General features: G+C 37.0%; 1 protein-coding gene across 1 annotated transcript; it reads right to left on the bottom strand.

Moving 5' to 3' along the window:
• Positions 1–4,151: 4,151 nt before the first annotated feature.
• On the bottom strand, positions 4,152–14,568 carry LOC139726052 (gamma-butyrobetaine dioxygenase-like). The gene is made up of 8 exons (XM_071637135.1): positions 14,499–14,568; positions 11,869–12,006; positions 10,535–10,828; positions 9,274–9,524; positions 7,980–8,085; positions 6,826–7,025; positions 5,736–5,902; positions 4,152–4,333 (listed from the first exon to the last, which is right to left on the bottom strand). The coding sequence occupies exons 2-8, from the start codon at positions 11,989–11,991 to the stop codon at positions 4,152–4,154; spliced, it is 1,323 nt and encodes a 440-aa protein (XP_071493236.1). The 5' UTR covers positions 11,992–12,006; positions 14,499–14,568.
• Positions 14,569–26,688: the final 12,120 nt, after the last annotated feature.

Below are 26,688 nucleotides of genomic sequence, written 5' to 3'. Positions count from 1 at the left end.
TTACATGTACTTCTCTTACTTCAAACCACACACATCCTTCATCTTTAATATATCAACTTGTTTGTGGGAGTGCAAAAGTGAGGTTCATCCTAGCACAAAATAGCTACACTAGGTATCATCAATCTGACACCTTTGTTTTTCTAGTTCATTACAGGAGGTTTGGTGAACTTCATTGCTAGGAGCAGGAAAGGTCTGTTGTATTATGGTGAGAGAATCTCGTAACATTTCTGAGTACACGTATTCTAGAATACTTTTCTAACCTTTACTTGTCTTCTCTCCCTCCTCCAATATACTTCTCTTTTTTTTTTTTGGTACTACTTCTCCCTTCTCTTTTTTTTTTTTTTTGTAGTACTATTTCTCCCTTCTCTTTTTTTTTTGTAGTACTACTTCTCCCTTCTCTTTTTTTTTTTTTGTAGTACTACTTCTCCCTTCTCTTTTTTTTTTTTTGTAGTACTACTTCTCCCTTCTCTTTTTTTTTTTGTAGTACTACTTCTCCCTTCTCTTTTTTTTTTGTAGTACTACTTCTCCCTTCTCTTTTTTTTTGTAGTACTACTTCTCCCTTCTCTCTTTTTTTTTTTGTAGTACTACTTCTCCCTTCTCTTTTTTTTTTGTAGTACTACTTCTCTCTTCTCTTTTTTTTTTGTAGTACTACTTCTCCCTTCTCTTTTTTTTTTTGTAGTACTACTTCTCTCTTCTCTTTTTTTTTTGTAGTACTACTTCTCCCTTCTCTTTTTTTTTGTAGTACTACTTCTCCCTTCTTTTTTTTTTGTAGTACTACTTCTCTCTTCTCTTTTTTTTTTTGTAGTACTACTTCTCCCTTCTCTTTTTTTTTTGTAGTACTACTTCTCCCTTCTCTTTTTTTTTTGTAGTACTATTTCTCCCTTCTCTTTTTTCCCTACATTATGTGTAGCTTTCATCTTCCTCCTCCTCCAAGACCTCCACTTCAATACTCACTGGACTCACAGAAAGCATCCATTCATCGAGGTATAGCTTGTCAAAAAGAATATTCAACATGGCTTGTCAGGAAAAAAAACAAAAACTAAAAGTATTACAACAGCTTTTGAAACACAAATAAAACCACTTCCAGAAGCAAAAAAAAAGTAACATGATTAGATGGCTACAGTCACTGAGACACAAAACTGTAGTCATGTTCATAAAGACTGGTGAACATATAAACAGCTATTGCAACTGATTGACAAATTGCCCTACATCGACGTTTCACTAATTTGAATAATATAAACAGCTACTACATGTACAGTAATAATGGTGACAAAATTGAATATTCATTATTGGACTGCAAAATATGCATTATAAGAACACAACTTTGACATCATAAATCAGGCTTAAAGAAAAGCCCACAACAGTATTGAAGGTTTTACTATATGTTTTGAAGGTGTGAAAAGATGGATGTGTATGACATAGCCACAAGCTGTATACAACAATCTTCTCATCCAATCAGAACCAACATGATGTGTACAAACAAGACACACATTATCACACAAAGCAAATCCTTCTATGAAATACATGCACATGGAACCAAAATAATACAATGCAATACTTTATAATTTTTCTTCACATTCAATAATTTTGCTTGCTGGACTAGTCATATAATATGTCTCATCTTGATTTCATTGCCTAGAAAAAAAAGGAATTAAATGTACTACATATCTTTTTATCAAAAGAAAAATAAAAAGAAGAAAGTACACAGATGCATGCACTGATACCATTGGAACATTCCCCCCTTGTATAGATTTCAACAACAAACAGATATGCAATGAAAACTGCTCACAATGAAACAAGTCTCCTGTGGCTAGCAAGAAAACATTTGTGTAACAGAGGAACCAAAACAAATTGACGTTCTAATGCCTTCCTGTGGTAACATGACAGAAGAAAACATTTGTACGGTGAGTGTGACATTACACACAAAACATTTATGAACATTGGACATGACGTGTCACTATATAAACACTTATACAGAGAATCTGTCCAACTTAATAAAGGTTATGCTTTAATAGTCAGCATAAGAGATAGTATTTTGGTTTGCATTGAGTTTTCCCATTTGGAAAAAAAAATCATGTGAAATTGCAATGTACAAATGCTTTGAATACGTACAAGATCTCTACCAGTATTCACCATGTCACAGAATATTTTGAGCTTTGTAATGATGCTCTTTATTCCAAGAAAGGTGTTATGAGTCAGCTCTGCATACTTTTCACTATTAAACTCGACTCTCAAGCTGAAGATTAACAACCTCGGTATAGTAGTAAAGCACACTTATGCAAAATATGAAGAACAACCTCGTGCAATACATGTTTGTGCAGTATCAGAAAAATGCTACCATGCCACTCTCTAGAACGAAAGTACAATTTGTAGCTAAAACTTTTGAAATGAGCATCTACATGTACAATCATATCTGTCAGTAGTTCTGGAAAGATATTTGGTGTTGCTGATACAATCTGACCATGCTCCAACTCTTTTTGGATTACCCATCACTTTTTATTGTGGAATATATCAAATATGAATACTGAATTGTTCTCCTTGGTCTACAAGCTGAAATCTACATAATACTTGCATTACTGCAATACAAGGTACATATCCTCTAAATGAAGGCTTTGGTAACAAGACTACACTACAGCAGTTTATCAAAGACATTAGTACAGTATAACTTGCATTGAAACGTATCACACACAAAACCAGAGACATAGCACAGAGTATCCCCATTAGGTCAGGCCCTTACGGCTTTATCCTAACTTTTTTTTATTCATAATTTTTGCCTAAATGCATGAGACGATTTGCTAGACACACCCGAGACATATCAAATTTGCTTCTGGTCATGTTCACAATTTCTAATTTTTATAAAACGACAGATCAATAATACTTCATTTCATTTATTCTTTACAAGCCCCGGACGTTTGTAGCTTACAGTATAACCCTCATATTGAGAGATGCATTCACGTATTAGAATTCAACTGATGAACGAACTGATTCGTTCATCAGTTGAATTCTAATGAATGATTCATTCATTCCGTCTTCACTAATTGCAACAAAATAATTGAACACCTGAGATCGTAAACATACAGCTACACAGATATTGTTGCTTTCAGGCAAGTTCTGTCCAAATCATAAATAGCCCAAGCATTAGTTACAAACATTGCAATGTAATCACTCAGTTACACTCTCCACCTGCAGCAACATCACTTTCATTCTCTCCCTTGCTTCGTCATCACAGCAAAGACACACACATAAAAACACATTCAGAACAATCTACAACATACTTGATATTGTCTTTTCCATATACTTCAGGATGCTGGCATAATAATTTACTCATATTATTCATAGATATTTTACCCTCAAGATATGTACTGGATCCAGGCCTGAAATTGGTTTTTTTTTGTTTTTTTTTGTTTTTATTTTTTATACATGCACAGTGTACTAGTACATAAGCATCATTTTTAGACTGTGTATATAGTGTACTCTCTACATTGTTTACTTTGTGTGGATTGAACTGAATTGAATTGAAGTGAATGAGTTTACTGTAAAACATGATATTTTCGCTGCATGAAATTTTCGCAAATTGGAGCCGATGGCCTTTTCCGCGGCATGAAATTTTCACAAGTTCCCTCTAACATTCAATGCATATATAATGTAGACAAGAACTTCCGCATGCACTTTAATTTCACGAATCTTGGCTCTTGCGAAATTCCCAAATTTAAAATGCATGTGAACATTCCTCGTTTTACAGTATTCAGTTTGTCTACTTGGATATAGGTTGAATAAAATCTTAAATAAAAATTGGACACTGTGAAATTCAAGTCTCAATTGCTGCTCCATAGACAACAATACTACTCCTCTGCTGAATTTACAGAAATGGCAATGGCATAATTATTAAACTAACATACATAATGGGATATATCAATCTTTGATATGATAAAATTTTTATATCTTTAATACCAACTTGGCAGTCCCTTTTAACAGCAATCTTTGGTTTATCCTGTTTTGTCATAAATGAATGGCAGTGTATGATGATAGCATATATAAAGGATGTTGAAAATGATAAAATTTTTATATAATATGTCTTCATCTAACTTTTTTATGAACACATCCTCCTTGAGTGGTCAAACACTTAAAAAGGAATGTTAGTTTGGCAAACCTTAAAAGCGTGGGATGCCGTGGACGTCTTCATATATGAGTCTCATCTTAGACTTGATCTCATCCCAGTCCAGGTAGGCTCCTTCCAAGTGTCTCATCTTACTCTCCTCGCCCTCCTGAACCTCCACCCGGAAACCATGGCGACCGTGGAGGATGCGGCGGTTGTCAAACACTACCATCTCACCTAGCACACAGAGGAGCGGAAAGAACCAAATCAAGCACAAACCTAGTTTAAAACATACAGCACCACAAATATAATAATAAAAGAAGAGAATCAATGCCTGTGATCTGCTGCAATCACTTCATTCAGCTCTCAGTGTCAGGGGGAAGTAATTACATTTACTAATGCATTGTAAACTCAGGTACCCATAAATCTGGGCCAGTGTATGTCTTGGACAGATTTAGAGATATTTTTAAAAAGAATAACCTGTCTACTATTTCCCGCTGCATTTCAGTGAATTAAACATCTTACATCTACACCCTTTATCTGCATATTATTTACATGTATATATCCATTCTGATTCTCTGTAATTTTCTGTAATTAAAATTAGCCATACATTCGTTTTTTTCCAGTGGAAAAAAAATCGTTCTCTCATACAGTATCATTTCTTGTGAATTCTGCAGCTTTCTTACATCAATGAAATTCCATTTGATAGCAACAAAATGAAAATAAATGATTACAGATTTCAAAATAGAAAGTGAGTGTTGTTTTAAAAAGAAACAATGAAGTCTATTGTCAGGCTTTATACATTAACACTCATTCAGTCTCATTAGAGGGAATTTTGCCAAAAAATAAAAAATAAACCACATAATAAACTAAACAAAAACACTCAAATGTTGCACACACAAACAAACAAACAAATGATAGCATGTTCTTTGCTTTTTTTTTTACCTGTTTTTTTTTTTTTTTTTTGTTTTTAACCTTTCAACATATTGCAGTTTTCATAGCAAGGAGCCAAGACCAAAGTGTGAGTGTGGAGATCTGCAGCAGTTGCTTCTTTGTAAACCACCTGATGTGTATTCCACTGACCAATCCCCACTCCCCTCCCCATCCTCCCCCCCCCCCCCCTCCCCCACCATCCCAAGCCATGAGGGCAAACATCTTCAAGGCTTTAGAGATAATCAACAAGTATTCAGTAAATATCTCCAGTCCTTCCAAGCACACTATGAGGCCACACAATCTCCAACATAATGATCAAATGTTTGCATACATTGACCCGACTACAAGATGAAGGCAAAACATAAGATCCTGTAACTGATTACATGCTACGTCACAGAACTACAAGTCTACCTGACAAATGTGCACATTGCAGCATTCAAACCTACAAAATCTAATCTGAGACAGTATTGATGTAGTGACATACATTAAGTCTATCATTTGTGCTAACACGGAAGCTTATAATGAGCTCAAGACTCTGCTTGCATATTTACAGACTGCAATGAAAATCATGATTACGTTTAAATCAACAAATTAAATCTTCGCAACATCTAATCAGCACATGGCGTGGTAGAGGAAGAGTTAAGAGAATAAGAGTAGAAGATATGTACAGTAATATTACTGAGATGATGGCAGGACTGTGACTAACCCTTCTGAAGCTTGTAGTTTATGAAGTTATCCTCGCTGTACATGGTGCGGTGGAACGTCTTGAGAGCTCTGTAGCCATCTTGGATTTGCTCCACAGGCAGAGACCAGTACGGGGCACGCACGCCGTCATTGTAGTTGATACCCTTGAAATTTCCCTCTTCATCAAATCTGAACGTTACAAGATTACCAAATAATTAATTATCATGACTTTCATTGTCATTTAATTGACATTTCCAAAGAACAATACAGAAGTCAGAAATACACAAGTGTACAAGAGTATAATGAAATCAGGCTTCCCGTGATCTGCTCCCCTAGGGTGTGGAGCGGGAAAAAAGCAAATCATGAATTAATACGGCCCTTGGGCTTTTCCAACAAACTTTATAAAGAAGCACATCGGGGAATTTCTGAAGCAAAGAAAATCGCAATATCTCAATGAAAATTAATATAACACTCATAATAAATTCAGATTGAGCACAACAAGAAAAGCATTGCATATATGAGAAGAGAATGTCAGATTAAATTAGTGACATTCCAAATATTAAAAGAAAAAAAATCAAAATGAAATTTTCATCCTGTTCAAATGTCACGTCTTGTGACATGGCTTCGTATTTGGACAGTACTGTTCAAGAGGCCCATTTGGTCACTCACATGACCATCTGATGCTGTTTGTATCTATTATCATTTGTAATGAACACAAAATGGGCTACATACAAGTGCACTTTTCACATTGTTTACCACTAAAGACAATGGACAATGCTGTTTCAATAACATTCCTTTATTCTGGGTCATATCTGTAATCAATGTGTTGCTGCATAACTTCACCTCCGTACTGACAATACCAATAAACATGAATTTGAATACAGCGGACTCCTGTTATAACAAAGTCCTTCGAAGTGGCAGTTCTCTTTCGCTGTATCGAAATTTTGTTTTAACTGAACAAACAAACAATAAATATATATAGAGTGGATAATCTTGCAGCCTGAATTTTTACTTCGTTGTAACCAAAATTTCGTTATGACCGTGTTTGTTATAACAGGAGTGCACTGTAGTGAGTTGTAGTAGTTGTTAGAGAATAGTTTGGTGGAATTTACTCAAACAAAGATCTCCTCGTCATCACATGGTAAGGGATGTACTCTTCCCCGACCGTCCGGAAGTCAATCTTCATCGTCTTCAGGATCTCAAACATTCTTGGATCTTCTTGCTGTATCACTTCAGCCATGCGCAGACCATCCACAAACTGATTGTCGCCACCTTCAGACTCAACTTGCTTTATGCAATGCAGCATCTGTACCTGAAGTTAAACACCAAGAATCCAGTTTGCACAATGTCTTCTGAAAAATATCGACAGTTGTTGATAACCTTCTCAAACAAACTTACAAAAACCTACATTTTAAAATGACTATTTTAAAATTTGTGGCATATCACATCATTCAAATATCAAAAAAGAAAAAGGAAATACATTTCTAAGCCAGGTGTGAGCTGAAGTACCACTGTACTCCACAAAAGGTTTCTAAAGAAAAAAAAAAGAAAAAAAAAACAAGCAAACATATCCTTTGAGATGATGCTTGTATTTAGTACTCCCTCTATTAGGCAACATTTCTTTTAAGACTATTTGGGCCAAAAACATATCCTTTATGTTCATACATCAACTGTTGTCCAAATAAAGCAAAAATAGATATTTTCGCACAAGAATTTTTTTACTTTCAGCAGGGCAATATGAATTTTGAGTGTTGTTGATTCCACAGAATTAAGACATTCCTTTGTGGAACATATAAACAAACAAACAAAATGTTTGTGCTCTCATTTTGGGGCTAGTTTCTGGTCCCAAAAATGCACAAAAACATCCACTTTTCCAGTACTCAACAAAAGAATACTATTTATCTTTCATTTAGTTCTCATATCAGTTCATACAGAACAATCTTCTATGCTATCTTTTCTTCCACCAGTATAGAAGTACTTTGTAGAAAAGGAATACCCCCATAGACTCTAATCAGTCATAATGTTTATAGGTGACTTACTTTCATTAAGAAGGCTTTCTACAACATATCTCTTTAGTCTTCTACCTACCTCCTTACTCAATGTCAAACTACAACGAAAGCTTCTTTGCTCCACTGTGTTGTCATACAAGCCAAATTCTTTTTCTTTTTGATGAAATGGGCAACACTATTTCTTAATCATTCAAATGATAGGAAGGAAATATGGTTGCTTTAATTGTTTTTTGAAGGTATGATAAAACTTTGCTTACCCCTGGAGTGTAGTAGAAACCAGGCAAATCATTGTGCATACCAAGGGCATTCCCAGTGTAGGCCAAACTACAGGCATCATACATAGTTATGACGTTGAAAACATTTCTGTACGAACAAAAAGTAAGAGACAGATCACAAAAAAATAATAAGATAAGTAGATAAATAAATATATAAATAGAAAGATTCCAGGATGATGTCACCCGCAGCAGTGCCTGTATGTCACATAATAATTGTGGCCATTAGATTGATACTCACTGCTGTGGGGTTTATGGATATCACTATCATCATCATATATGCTTTAAATAGAAAAACTACATTCCAGTTTATCATAAATGAGAAATGAAATTAACAATTTCTGGAGTAATTTGCTGTCGATATTATCATCTTATCCTCATTAACTCTTTCATAGCAACTATTGACTCTATTGGATATCCTGCAGTTAGAAAAGATAAGATGGAATGGGTAAAACTTATTAAATCAGAAACATATTCAAAAGAGAAAATTGCCATGCACAGATTTCGGGGAGGGGGAGGAATATGTAACCAACATAAGGATCACTGATAAGAAAAACATTTGTCATTTTGACGTTAAATATCAGAATTTTTATGCAACCAAAATAAATGAAAAATGGTTTATTGCCAAAACAGAGCTAAAATGAATGAAAAGTTTTCAATCTAACTACGTACTTATTACAACGAAAGCAAGGAATAAATGATGAAATCCTAACATGATATGGCATCAAACCATGAAAATATAAGGGTGTCTTGGACTTCATAAGTTTACAAAATATTGACAGAGGAATGCTAAAAAATGAACTATTATAGAATTATGAATATCTGTGCAAAGTGTCATAATCTAAGGAGAAACTGTGTGTGTTTAAAGACAGCCCGTTATCAAACACATTGAGAAAGGTGTTTTTTGTTTTTTTTTAGAGCCACCATACAGCACACTTGTGCCCCAATGTGTTCAAACCTGCTGACAAGCAGTCGCAGGGCTCAGCAGCAGCTTTCTCCAGAGGCCGGTTCATGCGATTATAATCTTTAAATCTGAAATTTTGATGGCCCCCCAAAAATAAATGTATTGGTACAAAGTAAAATATACAAACAAGGCAATCTATTTTGAATCCTAAAAGCCTCATTGGGTCACCAAAAGATAGTCTTTTTGGAATTTTGGTGGCCTGACATCTATATTTAGTGGCCCTGGGACACTACGTCATATACCACGTTGAGCCCTGACAAGCTGCAATTTTTCTGACTCTGTTTGTTATCACCTTTTTGATTAAAACATACTTACCCGTATATGGTGGTCCTGATCCATGCTATGCGTTTACAGATCTTGTCGACCACACCCTCTTCCCCACGTGTTTCCTTAAGGAGGGTGATACCATCAGTCATGAGGCTTGCCAGCCAGTCGTACAGCGCCTTGTCGTCTTCCATCACATCATCGTACTTGAAGACAGGGATGTCGGCCGCCTTCTCGCTACCCCAGGATTTCTTTGTCAGCGATGCAAGCGGGTCGTACGGCTTCTTGCCAAACTCATGTCTCTGGGTGGTGAGAAGAGAGACAGAAAGTAAGACAGAGAAGAGAAGAAAGAGGGATGGAGAGAGAGGGTGAAGATGAGATAAAAGGAGAGAGGAGAGAGAGGAGAGAGAGAGAGAGACAAGGAAAAATGACCCAGAGGTAAAGAGAGAGGGGAAGACAGACAAAAAGAATGAAATTGATTCAAAACTCACCAGAGATTGACATTCAAAAAAAATTGTCTTCAAAAGAGGACTTGAAATGATTATGCTACAAATTAGGAAATGTTAACCCATTGGGCATGCTGCATAATTTTAATTTCAGAAGGAAATGACCAACTATACTGGATGAGGAAAAAATTTTCCACATGATGAAACAATAAAATATTCATTTGAATCCAACGTGCAATGTATTCATACCTGAGTAATTATCGCTCCCTGTAGACTTATTCATAAAGTTTTTGTGACTTTTTTTTCAATTTCACTGGTCCACAAAACAAACCAAAATAAAATCAATGGGATTTTGTTATCATCAGGGTTGCACATTAACCCATTTCTTCTACTGGACCAACCTGTCTGTCAGACCAGTAGATACCCAGCTTTTCAATTTTTTACTGGCAAATTCCAGAAAAGAGTTACTGGTCGGTCAGTAAATTTTACTGGTCAGGGACCGTCGGACCAGTGCCAGTGCGCAGCGTTGATTAAATATCTGAATCAGAACTGCATTCTCATCCAATTCATGTCTGAATATTTTACTTCTTGACAAATGCAGTTGAGATAAAACACACAATGCCTTGCCAAATACCTCTGTCCATCCTCAGTGTTTGTATATTATCTAATTCACAACTAATATCTCGAGCCATGCAGTCAGTATACAAGTTAATTCGTGCAGGTTTTCTTCTTACAGATTATGTACAGGTAGAGCAGTCTCAAGGAAATAATATCAGATATGACTATGATATGTTTGGCTGTAAAACGCCTTTAACTGAAGCACACACAGACAAAGTCACATCCTGGTTACCATGGAAACCACCAACCTTTAGCCAATCAGCAGGAAAAGGGCTGGAATGTCCATTTGGCCAAGAAACCTGAATGGCCTCCCCATTACCAAGAATGGAATGTCCAGTGGGCTGGACATCTGGATCGACATCGGCCATAAGAACTGCCCGTTGGTAGGAGCCGGTGTGGTAGCAGTCAGCGCAGCGGCAATTATCAAAGAGAAAGACGTACGGGAAACGGGCTGTGTGGCCGTCCGCCCATCTGACTTCATACCAAGCCTTATCATCGCACCGTTCAATACTTGTGATGACATCACCCACACGAGAAGATGCCTATGAAACGTGCATTCAGAACAAAACAAAAAAAACCTAGATTAAGAATTACATCATCAGTAAAACACCAGTTATACTTTTGTGACTATTATAAGAGTGGGTAATTGGCGAGGGTAAAATCAAAGTTTGATTGTTAACTAAGGAAATTCACTCCTAATAGACAGGCATGTTATTTACCAATCTAACCAGACCTGTAAATAGATACTGAGTATGACCCAGAGAATGAAATGTATGCAGTGCGTGTGTCTGATTACAATAAAACAGATAGTACCATGTGGCCATACCAGCAAAACTACATGCTCAACTGGCAGATCTATAAAATAGTTTATCACCACAAAATCTACACCTCTGTTACCAGACCTGTTTGGTCATAGGCTTTACTAACCCCCGAGATCATTACTCTTTCAAAAATTATAAACAGAATGTTTTTCTATCTATAGATCAATATCAATTTCTTGAGCACACAGTTATCTTTCAAGTCAGATGCCCTAAAAAGCAAAAAGCAGTACTTAGCATACTACATGTACATACATCATACTTTTAATACATTTTCAAACTACAAAAGCACTTGAAGAGCGCAGACCTCCGCATGGCAGCTGATTTCCACCCATTATAAAAGCATGCTGAAACCAGCCCATTTCCCAACATAGAGAAGCCTTTTGTTTATGCCATCAGCTTCAAGCTTCAAGGGCATATGATGCAATCGTCAAATACGCACAGCTTGATCTGCCAAAAGCTAGAAAATCCTCTGAAAATCCATGAATATTCTCGGACGACTATGAAAATCTAATCATCTGTTCCTTGTGTCATTATCAACTTTCTCTGTAAGTTTCATTTAAATCCTTTCACAACCTTTTGAGTTACTCTGCAAACACACAAACAAACCAATGCCAATAAAAAAGATCTAACCTCCTCCCCAAATGTAGGTAATGATGAGATGACAGTAAGTTAGTTGTCATAATTAGAAACCAGATCAATAACATTCTTGATGGTACCTGCGCACTATCACTCTCTTGAGAACCACTCACACCGAGATTTACCTGAGCATGTTGCAGGCGACGACACGCTCTCACCAAGCTTGGCTTTTGAGTCAGATGCCTGTTGCCATTGGCAACAAAGCCTTGGGCGACGCCTCTCAACATCTTGCAAGATCTGGCTAACATGGTGACGGCAGCGTGCTGAAAAACAAGCAAGTATACTCGAAATGTCAAACTTAAAGGACAAGTTCACCTTCATGGACATGTGGGTTGAGTGAATGCAGCAATATTAGTAGAACACATCAGTGAGAGTTTGAGCAAAATCGGGCAATCCATTAAAAAAATATGAATTTTTGAAGTGTCTGCTCAGTCACGGCTGGATGAAAAGACTACTATAGCTTGTGATGTCACATGAGTACAACGATATAAAGAAAGAATAAAGAAAATTCAACATATTTCCATTTTTCTCGCATAACAAAAGAACACTCAACTTCTCTCTTTCAGAAGGCAGGGGGATAATATTACCCTTAACATACATCTGTATGTCAGTAGCAAGTCGAAGAAATGTGCACTTTATTCAAAAAGTAAAGTTTTGTGAAATTCTCTTTTATTTTCCTTATATAGTTGTACGCATGTGACATCATACACTGTAGTAGTCTCCTCTTCCAGCAGTGACTCCGCAGAGATACTTAAAATATTCGTAACTTTTGAACGGATTGTCCAATTTTCCTCAAACTTTCACTGATGTGTTCTACTAATATTGCTGCATTCTCTCAATCCAGTATGAAGGTGGACTTGTCCTGTTTAAGTTTAAAAGTTGAGAGATCAAAAAAGAACTACATTTTTAATGCAAACAAGCTTCCTCCACAAAGGTAGGACATCAAAACTTCTTAAACTAGACGTACAAATTTGTCATGACTGACAAATTAAGTGATCTGTTCAATCCGTTTTGGGGACAATTTGCCATACCATGATATACTTTTTACTATGTTCATCAAAAAACAGATTGGATGCTACCTCACAACTTGTCTGCCATTAGAGACGTGTAAAAGTGTCATGTTTTAATTTAAGTTTCACTTCAACAGATTTTTTTTTTTCTTCGCAGTGATCATATTGACCAAAAAAAAAACAACACTTGAAACATTGACCCTAATTTGTTGTGTACTGTATTGAAATAGTCACAGGAAGATACAGGGGGAAGACTTTCACTATTTAATATCATGTTCTTCATATCGCCATGAAAGTCAGAGATACTGTACTCATGGCACAAGCCTAATATTAATTCAAGATGCAATCTCTGAGGTGAGTAATAGTAGACAAAACAACTAGGGTTAGTAGGGAGGTAAACAGGAAAAGCTGTTTTAATTGTAGCTGAATCAAGAAAAATAGGATATAGGACCTAGTTTAATGTATATAGTCAGCTGGCAGTCAAGGACGAGATTCACAAGATTAGATAGTGTAGGAGGTCGGAGAAGGATCAAGACAATGTTGTTATTACGGTCACATTATTTATCACTGCATCAGTTGAACTAGTAGATGACTAGATCACACGAGCACGAGGTTCCTAAGTAGGGTCTATAGCTAGGTTTTAGGATTCAGGAATCAATCAAATTGTCCATTTTCAAAGTGACAATGTTCAACCTGCTGTGTGACTGTTGTGGACTCATCTGGTTCTGGTTCTGGTTCTGGTTGTATACTGCACACAACGCCCTGGTGGGCTATCACGGTACAGTGGTCGAGGTCATTTGCAGCAGCAACAATTAAATCTTGAAGTGTGCTTTTTGGGTTATACTAAACACATCTATATTTAATAGATCTGCTTTAAACTTGTCAAGGTTGTGGGCCGTTTTCACACTATCTGGTAGTAGGTTCCACTCTGGAATAGTGCGAGCGTAGAGGGAATACTTTAGACAATCCTTACTGAATTTAGGTCTCTCATAGGAAAATTCTCCATGAAGTCGACGAGTATGATAGTTTCCTTTGTGGGTGAATTTCTCTACATTGTTTGGGATCAGTCCATGGGTTTCTTTGTAGATGGTTGTAAGTCTGGCTCTAATACGACGGTCTTCAAGGGTCTCCCATCCAAGTCTTTGGACCAGGGAAGACGAGCTGGTTTCTCTGTTGTAATTGCTGGTTACAAATCGTGCAGCTCTATTTTGTGTTCTTCATGTTCATCCTGTAACAGGCAACTAAAAATCTAGTAGACAGTAGTTAAAGTACCAGGTAGACTAGTAGTACTAGTATGATAGTAACGTTAGGCCCCTAACTTTTCTATGAAGGATCATAATGGTCACAGCGAAATGTTGTTTGATTGAGTACGGTATGTAACGTAAACTGAGCAGTAACTTAGCCAATAATATATCTTGAATGATGGTCATTGGTAAACAATTTTTCTTTTCCATCGACTTGTGCATTGGCATTGCATTGATCAGTGATGATGACAAGTCATCTTAATTAAGATATCTTACTTCTAAGAATAATCTGTTAATCCTAGCTAAATCTTACGTTTAGCCTGTACTGCTATGCTGAAATAACCCATGATTGCCTAATCTTAGCTGTTGACAGCTCTCGTTAAACCTGCCATGCATGCAGTTCCCGTTAATTAAACCTGCCAAGCATTAATAATGACAACCAACACTGCCACTGATCAATCAGAATACTCAAGTCAAGAGTCGTAATCCTTGGAGACTGACCTCAATCCGTCTGCAGTTAGAATGGCTTCTTCGAAGAAATCCCACGCTAATAAACTAACATTCGACAAATATTCTGCCCAATTTCACCGATGCACCACTCAGTCCGGGAAACCCGCTCATGAGGACCGCCCCCGCGTACGAGGATGGTCCCTCCTCATGAGGACCTCCCCCCTCCTCATGAGGCCCCCCGGGGAACGCCTCATGAGGCCCCCCCTTCACTTCTTATTCATCTCACATCTGACGTATAAATTGTCGCAACTTTGCACGGTGATTTTTTGTTACACACACATGTCCACTATCCATGATGAAAAGAAGAAAAAATCCTGTCTGTTTTTTTTTTTTTTTAAATCGAGTTTTAATCACCCGATGCAGAGCGCCCATCAAAACACGGGCGCCAGCGCGTTCGCACAATGCAAGACTGCCGCACCTAGCGGCCTGATCCGACTAAATATTTTCGATGCTTTTTTCTGCGGCTCTCACCTCTCCGCGCACGAATCAGCCTCGTGAAGCTGAAGTCTGACATCTTTTTACACAAATTCGTAACGAGAAAAATTAAATCAGTACTAACCTGATCTTGTCCATATATTCCAAATTACTATTCCACACTGATAGAGTAGGTGGGTAGATGACATACTCCAGTTTGTTAGCAAAATAATCACTTTGTAGGTATGACGAGTTCACTTTCTTCGTCAATTCCGCCCACGATTCCGCCGCCCGCTTACCGTTTGGGCGCTTTCTCTGGAATCATCCCGCGACGCGACGTACGTCGCATCACATCACGCATCCAGCACATACCAGTCTGGTACTTAGTATGTGCTGGATGCGTGATGTATGCGACGTACGTCGCGTCGCGGGATGATTCCAGAAAAAGCGCCCAAACGGCGGAATCGTGGGCGGAATTGACGAAGAAAGTGAACTCGTCATACCTACAAAGTGATTATTTCGCTAACAAACTGGAGTATGTCATCTACCCACCTACTCTATCAGTGTGGAATAGTAATTTGGAATATATGGACAAGATCAGGTTAGTACTGATTTAATTTTTCTCGTTACGAATTTGTGTAAAAAGATGTCAGACTTCAGCTTCACGAGGCTGAATCGTGCGCGGAGAGGTGAGAGCCGCAGAAAAAAAGCATCGAAAATATTTAGTCGGATCAGGCCGCTAGGTGCGGCAGTCTTGCATTGTGCGAACGCGTTGGCGCCCGTGTTTTGATGGGCGCTCTGCATCGGGTGATTAAAACTCGATTTAAAAAAAAAAAAACAGACAGGATTTTTTCTTCTTTTCATCATGGATAGTGGACATGTGTGTGTAACAAAAAATCACCGTGCAAAGTTGCGACAATTTATACGTCAGATGTGAGATGAATAAGAAGTGAAGGGGGGGCCTCATGAGGCGTTCCCCAGGGGGCCTCATGAGGAGGGGGGAGGTCCTCATGAGGAGGGACCATCCTCGTACGCGGGGGCGGTCCTCATGAGCGGGTTTCCCGGACTGCACTATACGGCTACGTTTGCATTTGTTTTGATCTGGCTCCACACTGAGAATCACGCGTCGGTCACTGAATGACAACCGACGTCCGCTGCAGCCGGCCGTCGCAGGTCAGTTGTTTAGGGGCCGGGGAGCTAGGGAGGTGGGGTATTAGTACTCGTACTGGCAGTGAACACCGGCACTGCCCACTTGTAACGTTGAGGGCAGCGCCATCAATTTCTATGACCTATAGTATTGAGATGAAAATCTGGAGTGTAGTTCCCACTATTCCAATATGTTAGAAAATTATCACTTTCTTTGGACATTCACGCAAGGAATGATTGTTTTTTAGACGGTATGCATTATTTGGACACATGGCCTTGAATCTAAAATGAATATAAATCGTACTTTAAACATGAAGGCATTCTCAATTTAATCCGTGCATTATTGAAATAGACTAGCTGTTCTTTCACGTTTCTCAAAGGACATAATAAAATTGTTTTATCTCATTTTCTATATCTATCTTGCTTCCGATTTCTGCCGTTATTGCAAGGTTTCAAGGAATTGTTATGTGTAAACATTCTGTCATATCTAACCATTTTCGTCGTGAAGCCCGTTTTACCTCTTTTTCGTCAACCTCATTGCCATGTTATGCCGCAATGGCTGGATCCAGTCAAAAATCTGCAATAGAAGAGTTTGGACACAAAATAAACTAAGAACCTTTTTAAACTGTTAACACAAGTACCCATCTCCCCCCCCTCCCCAAAAAAAAAAAAAAAAAAAGTTTGAAATGATACGTACTTGTTGGAAACCAAACAATATTCTTGAAGCTGTGTCCAAGAATAACTGTTCGTATAATTTCTGTTTGTATTTTAGCAGGTTAAATCATGGTGTTTCGTTTTGTTTTGTTTTGTTCTGCAATCAAATTCTCCAATATTTTTCAGAGAGGTGCCCAAAGAGTGGCTCCAAAACTATTTTCAAGCGTATGATATTGTTCAGAGTTCAGTATGTTTTTTTCACGTTCAATTAAACTTAATCGTATGTTTCACAGAACCTGAAATGGGCCATCCGTCTTTTTTTGATTCATGTATGATTATTATGTATTGCTCTGTGCATTTTTTAAGTGAAATGGCATGGAAAATGAATAAACAACCAAACAAACAAACAAACATTATCTAATATCAGAAAACAAATCAGTGCTGAATAGACAATGAATCGTTGCAGCCTTCAACCCATTTTGCATGGACAGTCAAATTTGTCTCTAGGACCACCTGTCTATAGCAACCACCTGGTGTATACGACCTCTTAAACAATTCTTTCCGAGTGAGAAAAAGGACGTTAAAAAAGTAATTTATCTATGGCGGCCATCTGTCTGTATAAAGGCCGCTTTTTTGGTCTCACTTGGGTGGCCGCTGTAGACAGGTTTGACTGTATTAAACTCTTCCATGAAAACTGAGGCCCTGATACTATGTATAATTTTTCATTTACATCTACATTCCTTTTCTTATAAATGAACCTTCGAAATCATTTTTCTTTCAAAATTTACCCCTACATGTTTGTGTTCTTTGTCGTGAGTTTTTACTGTCTATATCAAAAAGAAAAATATCACGTTGGTTTTGAGTGTAAGAGAGTTTTGGTTCCCATGGCACGCATTCAAAGCATCCAAACGAAGAGTTTAATTGCAGAAACAGACAAACGTTATTTTTTTTAAAGGTTTACATGAAGTAGAGAAAAAATACAATCTTTACAATGATACTGCACTCGGTACATAACAATGAATATTTTTGAAGATAATTACGACCTATATAATCAAGATTATCACACATATTTAGACTATTTTCGTTGTTTTTCAGCGGCTAATCTAATATGAAATGATTTGTCAAATCGAAGCAAATGGATATGTCTCTTTAGCATTACACACTTATTAAGTATTTCACTCTTATTTATTAACTTTTCCTTGTATCACTGCCTAACTGCTTGATACGATCCGGTCTATAGAAGCGATTTATATCACATAACAAGGGGTTCAACGTGCTTCTTTGTGGTGACCACTTTGACAGGTTAATTTTTTGGGATAAATCGTGTGAACATAGTCCGTGTAATTTTTCGCAGTTTTATAGCTATATCATTTTTTTTTTAAATTCAAGACAGTGGATAGGGACCGAAGAACAGGAGAAAGGGTGGGTTGCACCCCCATCTTTTTGTACACTTTAAAACATGGAATGGTATTAAATCCAACATTTTTAGTGTTGAATTTTACAGCTACATAAGGTTCCAGGAGTGACGGATTTAGCATTTCACAGTGCAGCTTGTACCTTCCTATCGGTACAATAATTTTATAGGTACTGTACCGAAGCCCTCTTGAGACATCAAAAATGGTGTGGGTGCTCGTCATATCAGAGTAACAATAGATGAGCTTGATGCGCAGTCTGAATAGAATTTATGATGCGTTTTTACCTCTTGGTTAATGGTGTAAAGACCTAATGGCACGGAAAACTATCATTGATTGTTAATGTGAAAAGACGTGTTATTGTTAGCGGGACTATTTAGGTGTGACCTTAAACGACACCCTGACGTGGAACGATCACATTGCCAATGTAAAGGCCAAACTCTCTTCTGCGTTGTACTGCTTCAAGAGAATAAGGCCATATATTCCGCAAGACACCGCCCTTATTTTATACAAAGGGTTAATTCAGCCCTATTTGGATTATTGTTCAATTGTGTGGAGGAACGCCAGTAAAAGTCTAGTAAATCAAATAAGTGTTTTGCAGAAGAGGGCTCTCCGCACCATTCTATTAGTAGATAATGGTTTCAGTAGTCGAGCCTTATATGAATTATCTGGCGTAAAAGCAATTATGAATCGTTGGGAAAAACACGCGGCAATATTTCTCTTTAAATTATTACACCAGTTATTGCCATTATTTATCTGTAAAAAAGTAGTTATCAAAATAGATAAATATAATTTACGTAATTTACGTAATATCATCATACTTCCAAAACCCAGAACAAATTTTATGAAATTTGGATGCATTTATTCCAGTGTTAAAATATTCAATAGCCTCCCCGAAACGGAATGTAAGAATACTAAGTAATTTGAAGGCTTTTGAAAGAATGTTAGAGTATGTGTTATAGTGTGGATTTCATAACTATGTTTGCCAGTGAGCTAATTTGTCTGAATTTACGTGAACTTGTTTGTGTCACCCTCTTTTGTAGCGTTTGTGTTTAGTGGTTACGTTTATATTCCTCTTCCTCTTTTTTTTTTTTTTGTTTTTGGTATCTAGTTTCTGCTACATTGTAATGTATTTCATTATGTTATGCTTGTTGTTTTTTATGTGTGTTTTTTGTAGTTATTGTTAATTTACTTTGATTGATTTGTTAACTGTTGTGTTGTTGTTGTTGTTGCTGTAACACTGTACTCACGGCCTCTCTGAAAAACAGCCTCATCTGGCTGATCGAGGGCATTTTATCCCGCGATTAAATAAAATAAAACAAACAAAATAAAACAAACAAACTTTAATGTGCCTATATGGAGTGAGAGATGCGATATTTTGACAGCCACAACTATAGCCGGCTATGAGCTTGTCATTAGAAGAACAAATTGTCAATCTTATGGATGGAATTCGGCTGAGGGTATAGTGACGTCACAAAGCAAATTTTCTAATGGATAGGGTCTATGTTGTATTGTATAAATATTTTCTTTTTTATGCTGTTGTTGTTGAGTTTATGGCGCTTTTTTTTTCAGAATGAATAAGTACGCCAGAAACATGATATGCCAGTGATTAGTATATTATTCAGGCACAACGGTAATTCAAAGAAAAAAAAATGTTGCTTGCTCGTTAAAAAACAAACAAACAAACAAACCAAAAATGACAAACAAATGCTATTCTAATAAGCAATCAAACACTTCGGGTCTCGTGCATTGAACTGGTTCATAGTGGAAGGGGGGGGGGGAAGACCAAGAGTTACTAAAAAGACTGCAGTCCTTTTTTGAATTATCTATTATTTTACCCTCAACTATCAGCTCTTCAAGAAGAGACCAATGAAAATGAAATATAAGTTAGTTCATCTCAATTAAGCTCATGTGCACATATAGGTACAATGGATCTTTTTACTCTGCTGCTTTGACAATTCACTTGTTTTCAAAGCGGCGTGATGCTATAAGCTTGCCCGACGTAGCCATGGTAGCAATATTTATAAAATTCATTTTCAAACAAGGAATGAACTTGCGTAAGGCCCATATAGACCACGCATGCGACGAGAATAGTCCGTTGATTGACACTTCGCGGTCTTCCATTTCACCGTGTTGTATTGAATGCATTAACAACATTTTTTTTTGCAACATTGTCAAAACCAGGCTAATTGCAGTCAGGCGAATGTGCTTATAGCAAGCCCTTTTATGAAGATTACATGAATGATCATCACATCATCGATGCTTAATCATCTCAGTGAATCAAAATAAAACCCAAACCCCAAAACCGAAACACCCAATATACTTATTCTTATAATGACGTTTTCTGTTCAAGCTTCGGAAAAACCAGCCTCGCATTATCCACTGTCCCCTCCAGTCTTTTGAACTTCAATCCCTTCATACCATGCTGGGAGAATAGACCAGGGGCCCGTTGCATAAAAGTTACCGTTGAATTTCAATGGTAACTACCGTCAAAATTAGGCATCAAAGCCAATCAGCATCAAGGATTATAAAATTTACCACTAATTTGAAGACTTACCGCTAGAAAGGAGCGGTAAGTCCAGCGGTATTCGTAATTCCACTTTGCGCATGAGCAGAAAAAGGTCATTTGTACCAACAGGCATTTTGGTTTATTAATTCACTGACATAAGTGTCTGTGATGTGATGATTATTCATGTGATCCTTGTTTAAATAGTGCTTGCCAGCACATCCACCTGATAGCAAGCCTGGTATTTGGCAATGTCAAAAGAAAAAGGTTGCTATTGCATTCCATACGAAATAATGAATTAGATGCCTGCTAAAGTGTCAACTGGTATGACGGACTATTCTGGTCACCTGTTCTAAACACAAGTTCATGCTTTGTTTGAACACGAATTCCATAAATTGGTATGTCGGGCAAGCTTATGCATTATACCGCTTTAAAATGAGTGAAGTGCCTAACCAACTGAGAAAAAATAAAGGTCATTTGCACCAAGGTGTACATGAGCTAATTACGAACTGGCTTATACTTTGTGTCAAAATTCTTTTTCAGCGATCGACGGTTAAGCTCTACCAACAGGTGTATTGAAACTGCCATTCCTATTTACAACCTATTGAATACAGAATCCCTGGAACTCAGGGATTGTGGTTACGAGGTGGTTAATTCTTTATTTTGTTTCTACATTGTGGGCGCTCATCCGGACAATAAAGGATTTTGTCTACACGCGCTCTAGTCTTTTTCACATCAAAACCTAATGACTTTGCTTTTGCTGGACCAATATAGGACACGATCCTCTCTAGATTTTAGAGAAAGCGACTGGCAAGAAAAGACTAAGCTACTCAGGAGTCATTCATGCAGAACGCCAAAAAGTCAATAAAAGAGATGCACACCCCGCATTTTGAAAAATATTTTGTTTATGATAAGTGCGAAAAAAAATTAACGTGGTGTCTAAAAATATTTAAAAAAATGAATTGTTTGGCGTGAAATATTCGAGTTTTGAATGTAACGCCAAAAATTATAACAACAACAACAACAACAACATGGTTGGGCGGAACTCTCCCTGATGGTCGCCATGAGCGGACGCACCAACGAGAACACATCCATCACAACAAAAAGAACAACACACACACGCACCACCACCTAGGTCTCTAACCCACGCCAATAGTCCATGGGCCAAGACCCGAATGGGTTATTGCTACCACCTGAGGTGGCAAGTTCTTGTGCATTTTGAAATGGCATAAATCTAAGGATTATATTTTGCTATGATAGCATTTACAGAGTAGTAGCTTGGTAGTCTTAGATTTCAGCCATTAACCCGACCAATACCAAATAGTTTTTGACGCTCTGTGACCAAAGACAGGCAGAGTGTGAACTTTGATAATTTCAAGATTTTTCAACCAATTCCTCTGAAATTTGGTACATATATTCAGCATATAATGCTCTAAAAATGACAGCATCAAAATTTCACCAAAACGCCGGATGGGGGTGCACTCAGTCAAAATACGCTTAAAACAAAGGAAAAATTTCAAAATAATATTCAACTACTTTGTTCTAAATCATGAATTGGGCATGCGAGGTAAAGTAGAATCAAATTGTGCTGTTATTTCAAATCTATAAAGACCAAAGAACATATTTTGAGCCTTGCTTTGACAAATTTAGTGCATTTAGATTGCCAAATTTTGCATAAGAATAAGAAATAAAGACTATTAAAGAGGGCGCTATAACCGTTTTATTAATGAAAATTTGCTTAGAATAACCTTTGTTGTGGTTCTGACAGTACGTATTAGCAGGTGCTATCACAATTGTTCTGGAGACGCTGCTATAAAATGGTGTTATTTAGGACAACCTAAAAACAAAATGCACAGAAAAGCAAAACTTGACTAATCATATTTCATATGAAGATTATCATATCGAGCCATGCTAGAGACTTTTCCCAATCATACATCTTTGGGAAAGCACTAAAAATTATTCACAACTTGATTTTGTACGCTGTTTGCAGTGATAACCAGAATGGCTCAACACAAATAAATCATATTTTGTTTGAAATTTGGAAATCATCGGATAAGAACCACAGCAACGGATGTATAGCATAAAGAAGGGAGATGTTCGTCTCACGTCCCTAGGGAGCCCCTCACCTTTTGGCTTTTCAAGATCAACATAATATCAACGTACTTTAAGTGACATAATCCGACCCTCATAGCGACATTTACATATAAATATAAATCTTAGCACACAAATCCACACGACATGCTGGCCCAGATATTTCGAATAAACTTCCACTTGAGTTACGTAACACCAGGTCTATCATTTTATTCAATTGAAAAGAGCAGTAAAGAAAATGATGATCTCACAGTACCAGTGATACGTTATGTAGAAACCCTTTATTCATTGATGTATCTATCATGTTTATTTCTGAGTCTTTGCGGATGCACCTGCGCAGTACACTGTGCTCCTCTTGTGGGATTCATTCCTTCTCTGTTGTTCATTGTTCATTTTATATTGGGCAAATCATGGTTCTCTATAACGTCATACCCTGAAAGGACACATAGGATTTTATGCTTCGTAGATGATTGTTTTTGTTTTCTTTCTCTTCTCTCTCTCTCTCTCTCTCTCTCTCTCTCTCTCTCTCATTCAATGTGACTTCAATGTATTTTTTACAACAGAACACCTGTGGACATACAGAAGACAGGGCTCTTCTTTGTGTAGCGATTAGTCTCGATTCAGAAGTATAGGGATATAAAAACGAGACCAAATTGGCTAAAAGTACATTTATTATGATTAAGCTACTCATTTGGAAATGCTATCATAGTTTGATAAGCATATCTATGCCCGACAAACAAAATGACAACAAAAAGGTTTTGCCACCTCAGGTGGTACCAATATCTGGCCTGGCCCATGGACTATAAGGAGCAACCCATCATTACCAGCACCACACACACCCATGCCAGGAAAAGGACACACATTGCACACAGCACCATCACCACCAAAGGCCCCGAATAAATAAAGCTCCGAAAACCCCTCCCATGCACCCACCTCCACGGACCCGACAGAGAAAGTTCAGGCAATAACAAAACACGTTCCCTTTTCAACGTAGATATACACACACATACACACACACATTCATACACTCAAACAATAGTTATATGCCAAAACACACACACACGCACACATATATACACTCAAACAATGGTTCTTTAAAAAAAAGCTCTAATAAATAAAAGTAAATAATGTATACAGTATTGTATTTTACCGATTGCCTGTATTCTCTTCTTCGTAATGTGAATTTTGAGCAAAAATATCAGGGTTAGGAAAATTAAAGCTGTAGCATGCATTAACAGTATATTTTCGTCCGGGAAACGCTCGGTACAAACCCATGGCATGGTGATGTTTATTAAACAAAACGTGATTTGCAAAACACTTCTAGAAACAAGCATTTTCTTTTCAATCAACTTGAACGTCAGTGTATATGTCTTGGACGACAAAGTTCAGCAACTTTCGTTTTTAATATTGATCAAACTTTAATGCGATGTTACACAGTGTTTTATAGTTCATTTCCTCTACACGTTCCGGCGTAATTGGATTTTTTTTTTTCAAAAAAAAACATCCGAATGAAGACAATATTCAACCGATCTGTCACTGTTGTAAAAACAACGCAATTTCTCATTTAGCTTCATATCCTTTAATAGCTTAAACACATTACTGGTTTTAACATTCTATATTACAGGCAAATTGACACATCCCTGTATAGAGAGCTAGCAGCGCAAAGCCGAAAATACTGTTGTAATCCAAGGTCGAAATTCCAACAGGCTATTTCACCATCAAAACCAACAGGCCTGTTGGTTTCGATAGGGAAATTGGTATGTTGGTCCAAAAGAATATGCTATTAGAATTTTTTTTTTATTGGTCCAATACAAATCCAATAGAAAGTCCTATAGGGACAAAAGAATACCAATAGACAATTTCCTGTTGGTCCAAAAGATTAGTTTTCCTGTTGGTTTAACAGAAAACCAACAGCAATTAACCTTAACCTAGATTTTACATCGCACATGCTACACCAAAAATAGATACAATTTATTCCTACTGACCAAAACTGAATATCTATTTCTTTACAGAGTTTTTAAGAGTGGTTACTAACTAGATCGCACCTTTATTATCAAAATATGAAAACACTACTTGATAGCATAACTTGAAATTATGTACAACATAACAACGGTGTGAAATACTATTTCTAATAAAATTCAAAGTTTAATTCGAGTGCTTTATTTCCCATCAGGAGTTGTTACAAACGAGATTCCACATTTACCATCAAAATATGAGAACAGTTCTTGATAACATAAGTTAAAATCATGTACAACATATAGTGTGTAATACAATTTCTAATAAAGTTTAAAGTTTAATTTTGGCATGAATACTGAAGATGTTATTTTTTTTTTATTCCTTTGGTATTAGAATTTAAGATGAATATTCATGACCAATATAAAAACCAATAGAAACCAAGAAAACCATTAAAGACAAATAAAAACCAACAGAACCAGTAGAAAGAAAAACAATAGAAACCAATAGAAGGTAAAACCCAACTGTCTAGTATATTTTTTTCAAGGGTTTCAAAAGAAATCCAATAGAAATCAATAGGGCCTACAGGATATGTTTGTTTTTGTTGAACTTGTTGGGATCCGATGGATGCAATCTGTTCTAATGGGATTGTACTGGTCTTTGTTAGCCTTTTTTTTTTCTGTTGGTCCTAACAATGCGAACAGAAAACAATAGATTACCAATAGAAACCAAAAGACACCATTAGAACCAACCGAAATGTGTTGGTCTTATATGGGATTTTAAACCAAGGATATTATAAACAATTCTCCATGGAACCATGCATGTGACCAACCTATCAAACATTAGACGAGTGCCTTATTTCCTTTCAGTGCGTATTCATAACAACAAAGATAGTGTTACTTTTGATAAAAACTAAACAAGTACTATACTTAAACGAAATCGATAAGAAGCGCTTGTCAGGAAATGCGGCGTATGCTAACGCGTTCATATGCCATTAATAACGACCAGTGTTATCCTCTGCGGTGTAAAAGCACCAATTTGACAATCTAACAATGCACTTTGAATTAAATTTTACAAGTAGGCCAGCAATCTCTTCCTCCCAACCACATCATCAAGAAAGTTGGCTAAAGCTGGCACACTCTATACATGCACAATTATATTGACCAGTTCAACAAATCATCGCCGTTGAATGTGCCTCATAGTGCTTCTATACCGATAAATATAGCAATAAAGATGGACTCCTGTATATAAGAGATGCTAGCTAATCATGTCCCTATTATAGCCCTTCCATAAACTCATTACTATGATCAAGCAAAACTTCCTGTCCAATATCACGTACCAAATACAACAACTGGAAAATATTCATGCATTCATTTACTTCTACCTCCCACAAAACGTGTAAATACGATTGTTACATAAGATATGGGAGCCCTAAGTGCATATGTCAATTACATCTACTTTACAAAATATGAGAGTGAGATTATGGCTAAACCATTGATAAGGTGAAAAGAAAAAGACAACAAGCATTATAAAAGTTTGAAATTGTCGGAGATAGGGCTGTAATTGTATTATCCCGTTATTTCGGAAATTTCCCGAATGGACTCGATAATTGTATATAGGGTGCATTCCCCACAATCTCCTGTACATGAGAACTGGAATTACAAAATCGATTACACGAGCTAAGAATATAAACCTAACTGGCCCTAGATAAACACCCCGACAAATCCCGAAGTCGCTGTCATGCAAATAAGAAAATATGAAAGAAGAGAGAGAGAGAGAGAGAGAGAAAAGATAAAGAAGGAAGAGAGATAGAGAGAGTCAAAAAGAGCTGATAGCATGGTTTTACAATACAATTAACAATGTTGTTTAATCATGACTTTATTCAAGTTCAAGAAAGTGTGAAAATAACAAGTATACAAAAGAACCAGGTCCACCGTTTCATTCAAAACGAGTGGCAGGTTTTAGACACGTACATGAGGGTACAAAACTAGATAGCGGAGGCAAA

The sequence above is a fragment of the Diadema antillarum genome, unplaced genomic scaffold, assembly GCF_040938485.1.
Source record: "Diadema antillarum isolate AM-2024a unplaced genomic scaffold, OU_Dant_1.0 seq00000076_RagTag, whole genome shotgun sequence".
In the NCBI taxonomy this organism is placed as follows: Eukaryota; Metazoa; Echinodermata; class Echinoidea; order Diadematoida; family Diadematidae; genus Diadema; species Diadema antillarum.
Note: the sequence above shows the minus strand (reverse complement) of the source record. Positions and strands in the feature narration are given on the sequence as shown.

Excerpts from the sequence above, each read along its gene's own strand:
- LOC139726052 (XM_071637135.1), bottom strand. The coding sequence starts at position 11,991 with ATGTTAGCCAGATCTTGCAAGATGTTGAGAGGCGTCGCCCAAGGCTTT. Across the intron at positions 10,829-11,868 it reads GTCGCCTGCAACATGCTCAG|GCATCTTCTCGTGTGGGTGA; the intron begins GTAAATCTCGGT and ends CACGTTTCATAG. Across the intron at positions 5,903-6,825 it reads ACGAGGAGATCTTTGTTTGA|ATTTGATGAAGAGGGAAATT; the intron begins GTAAATTCCACC and ends TGTAACGTTCAG.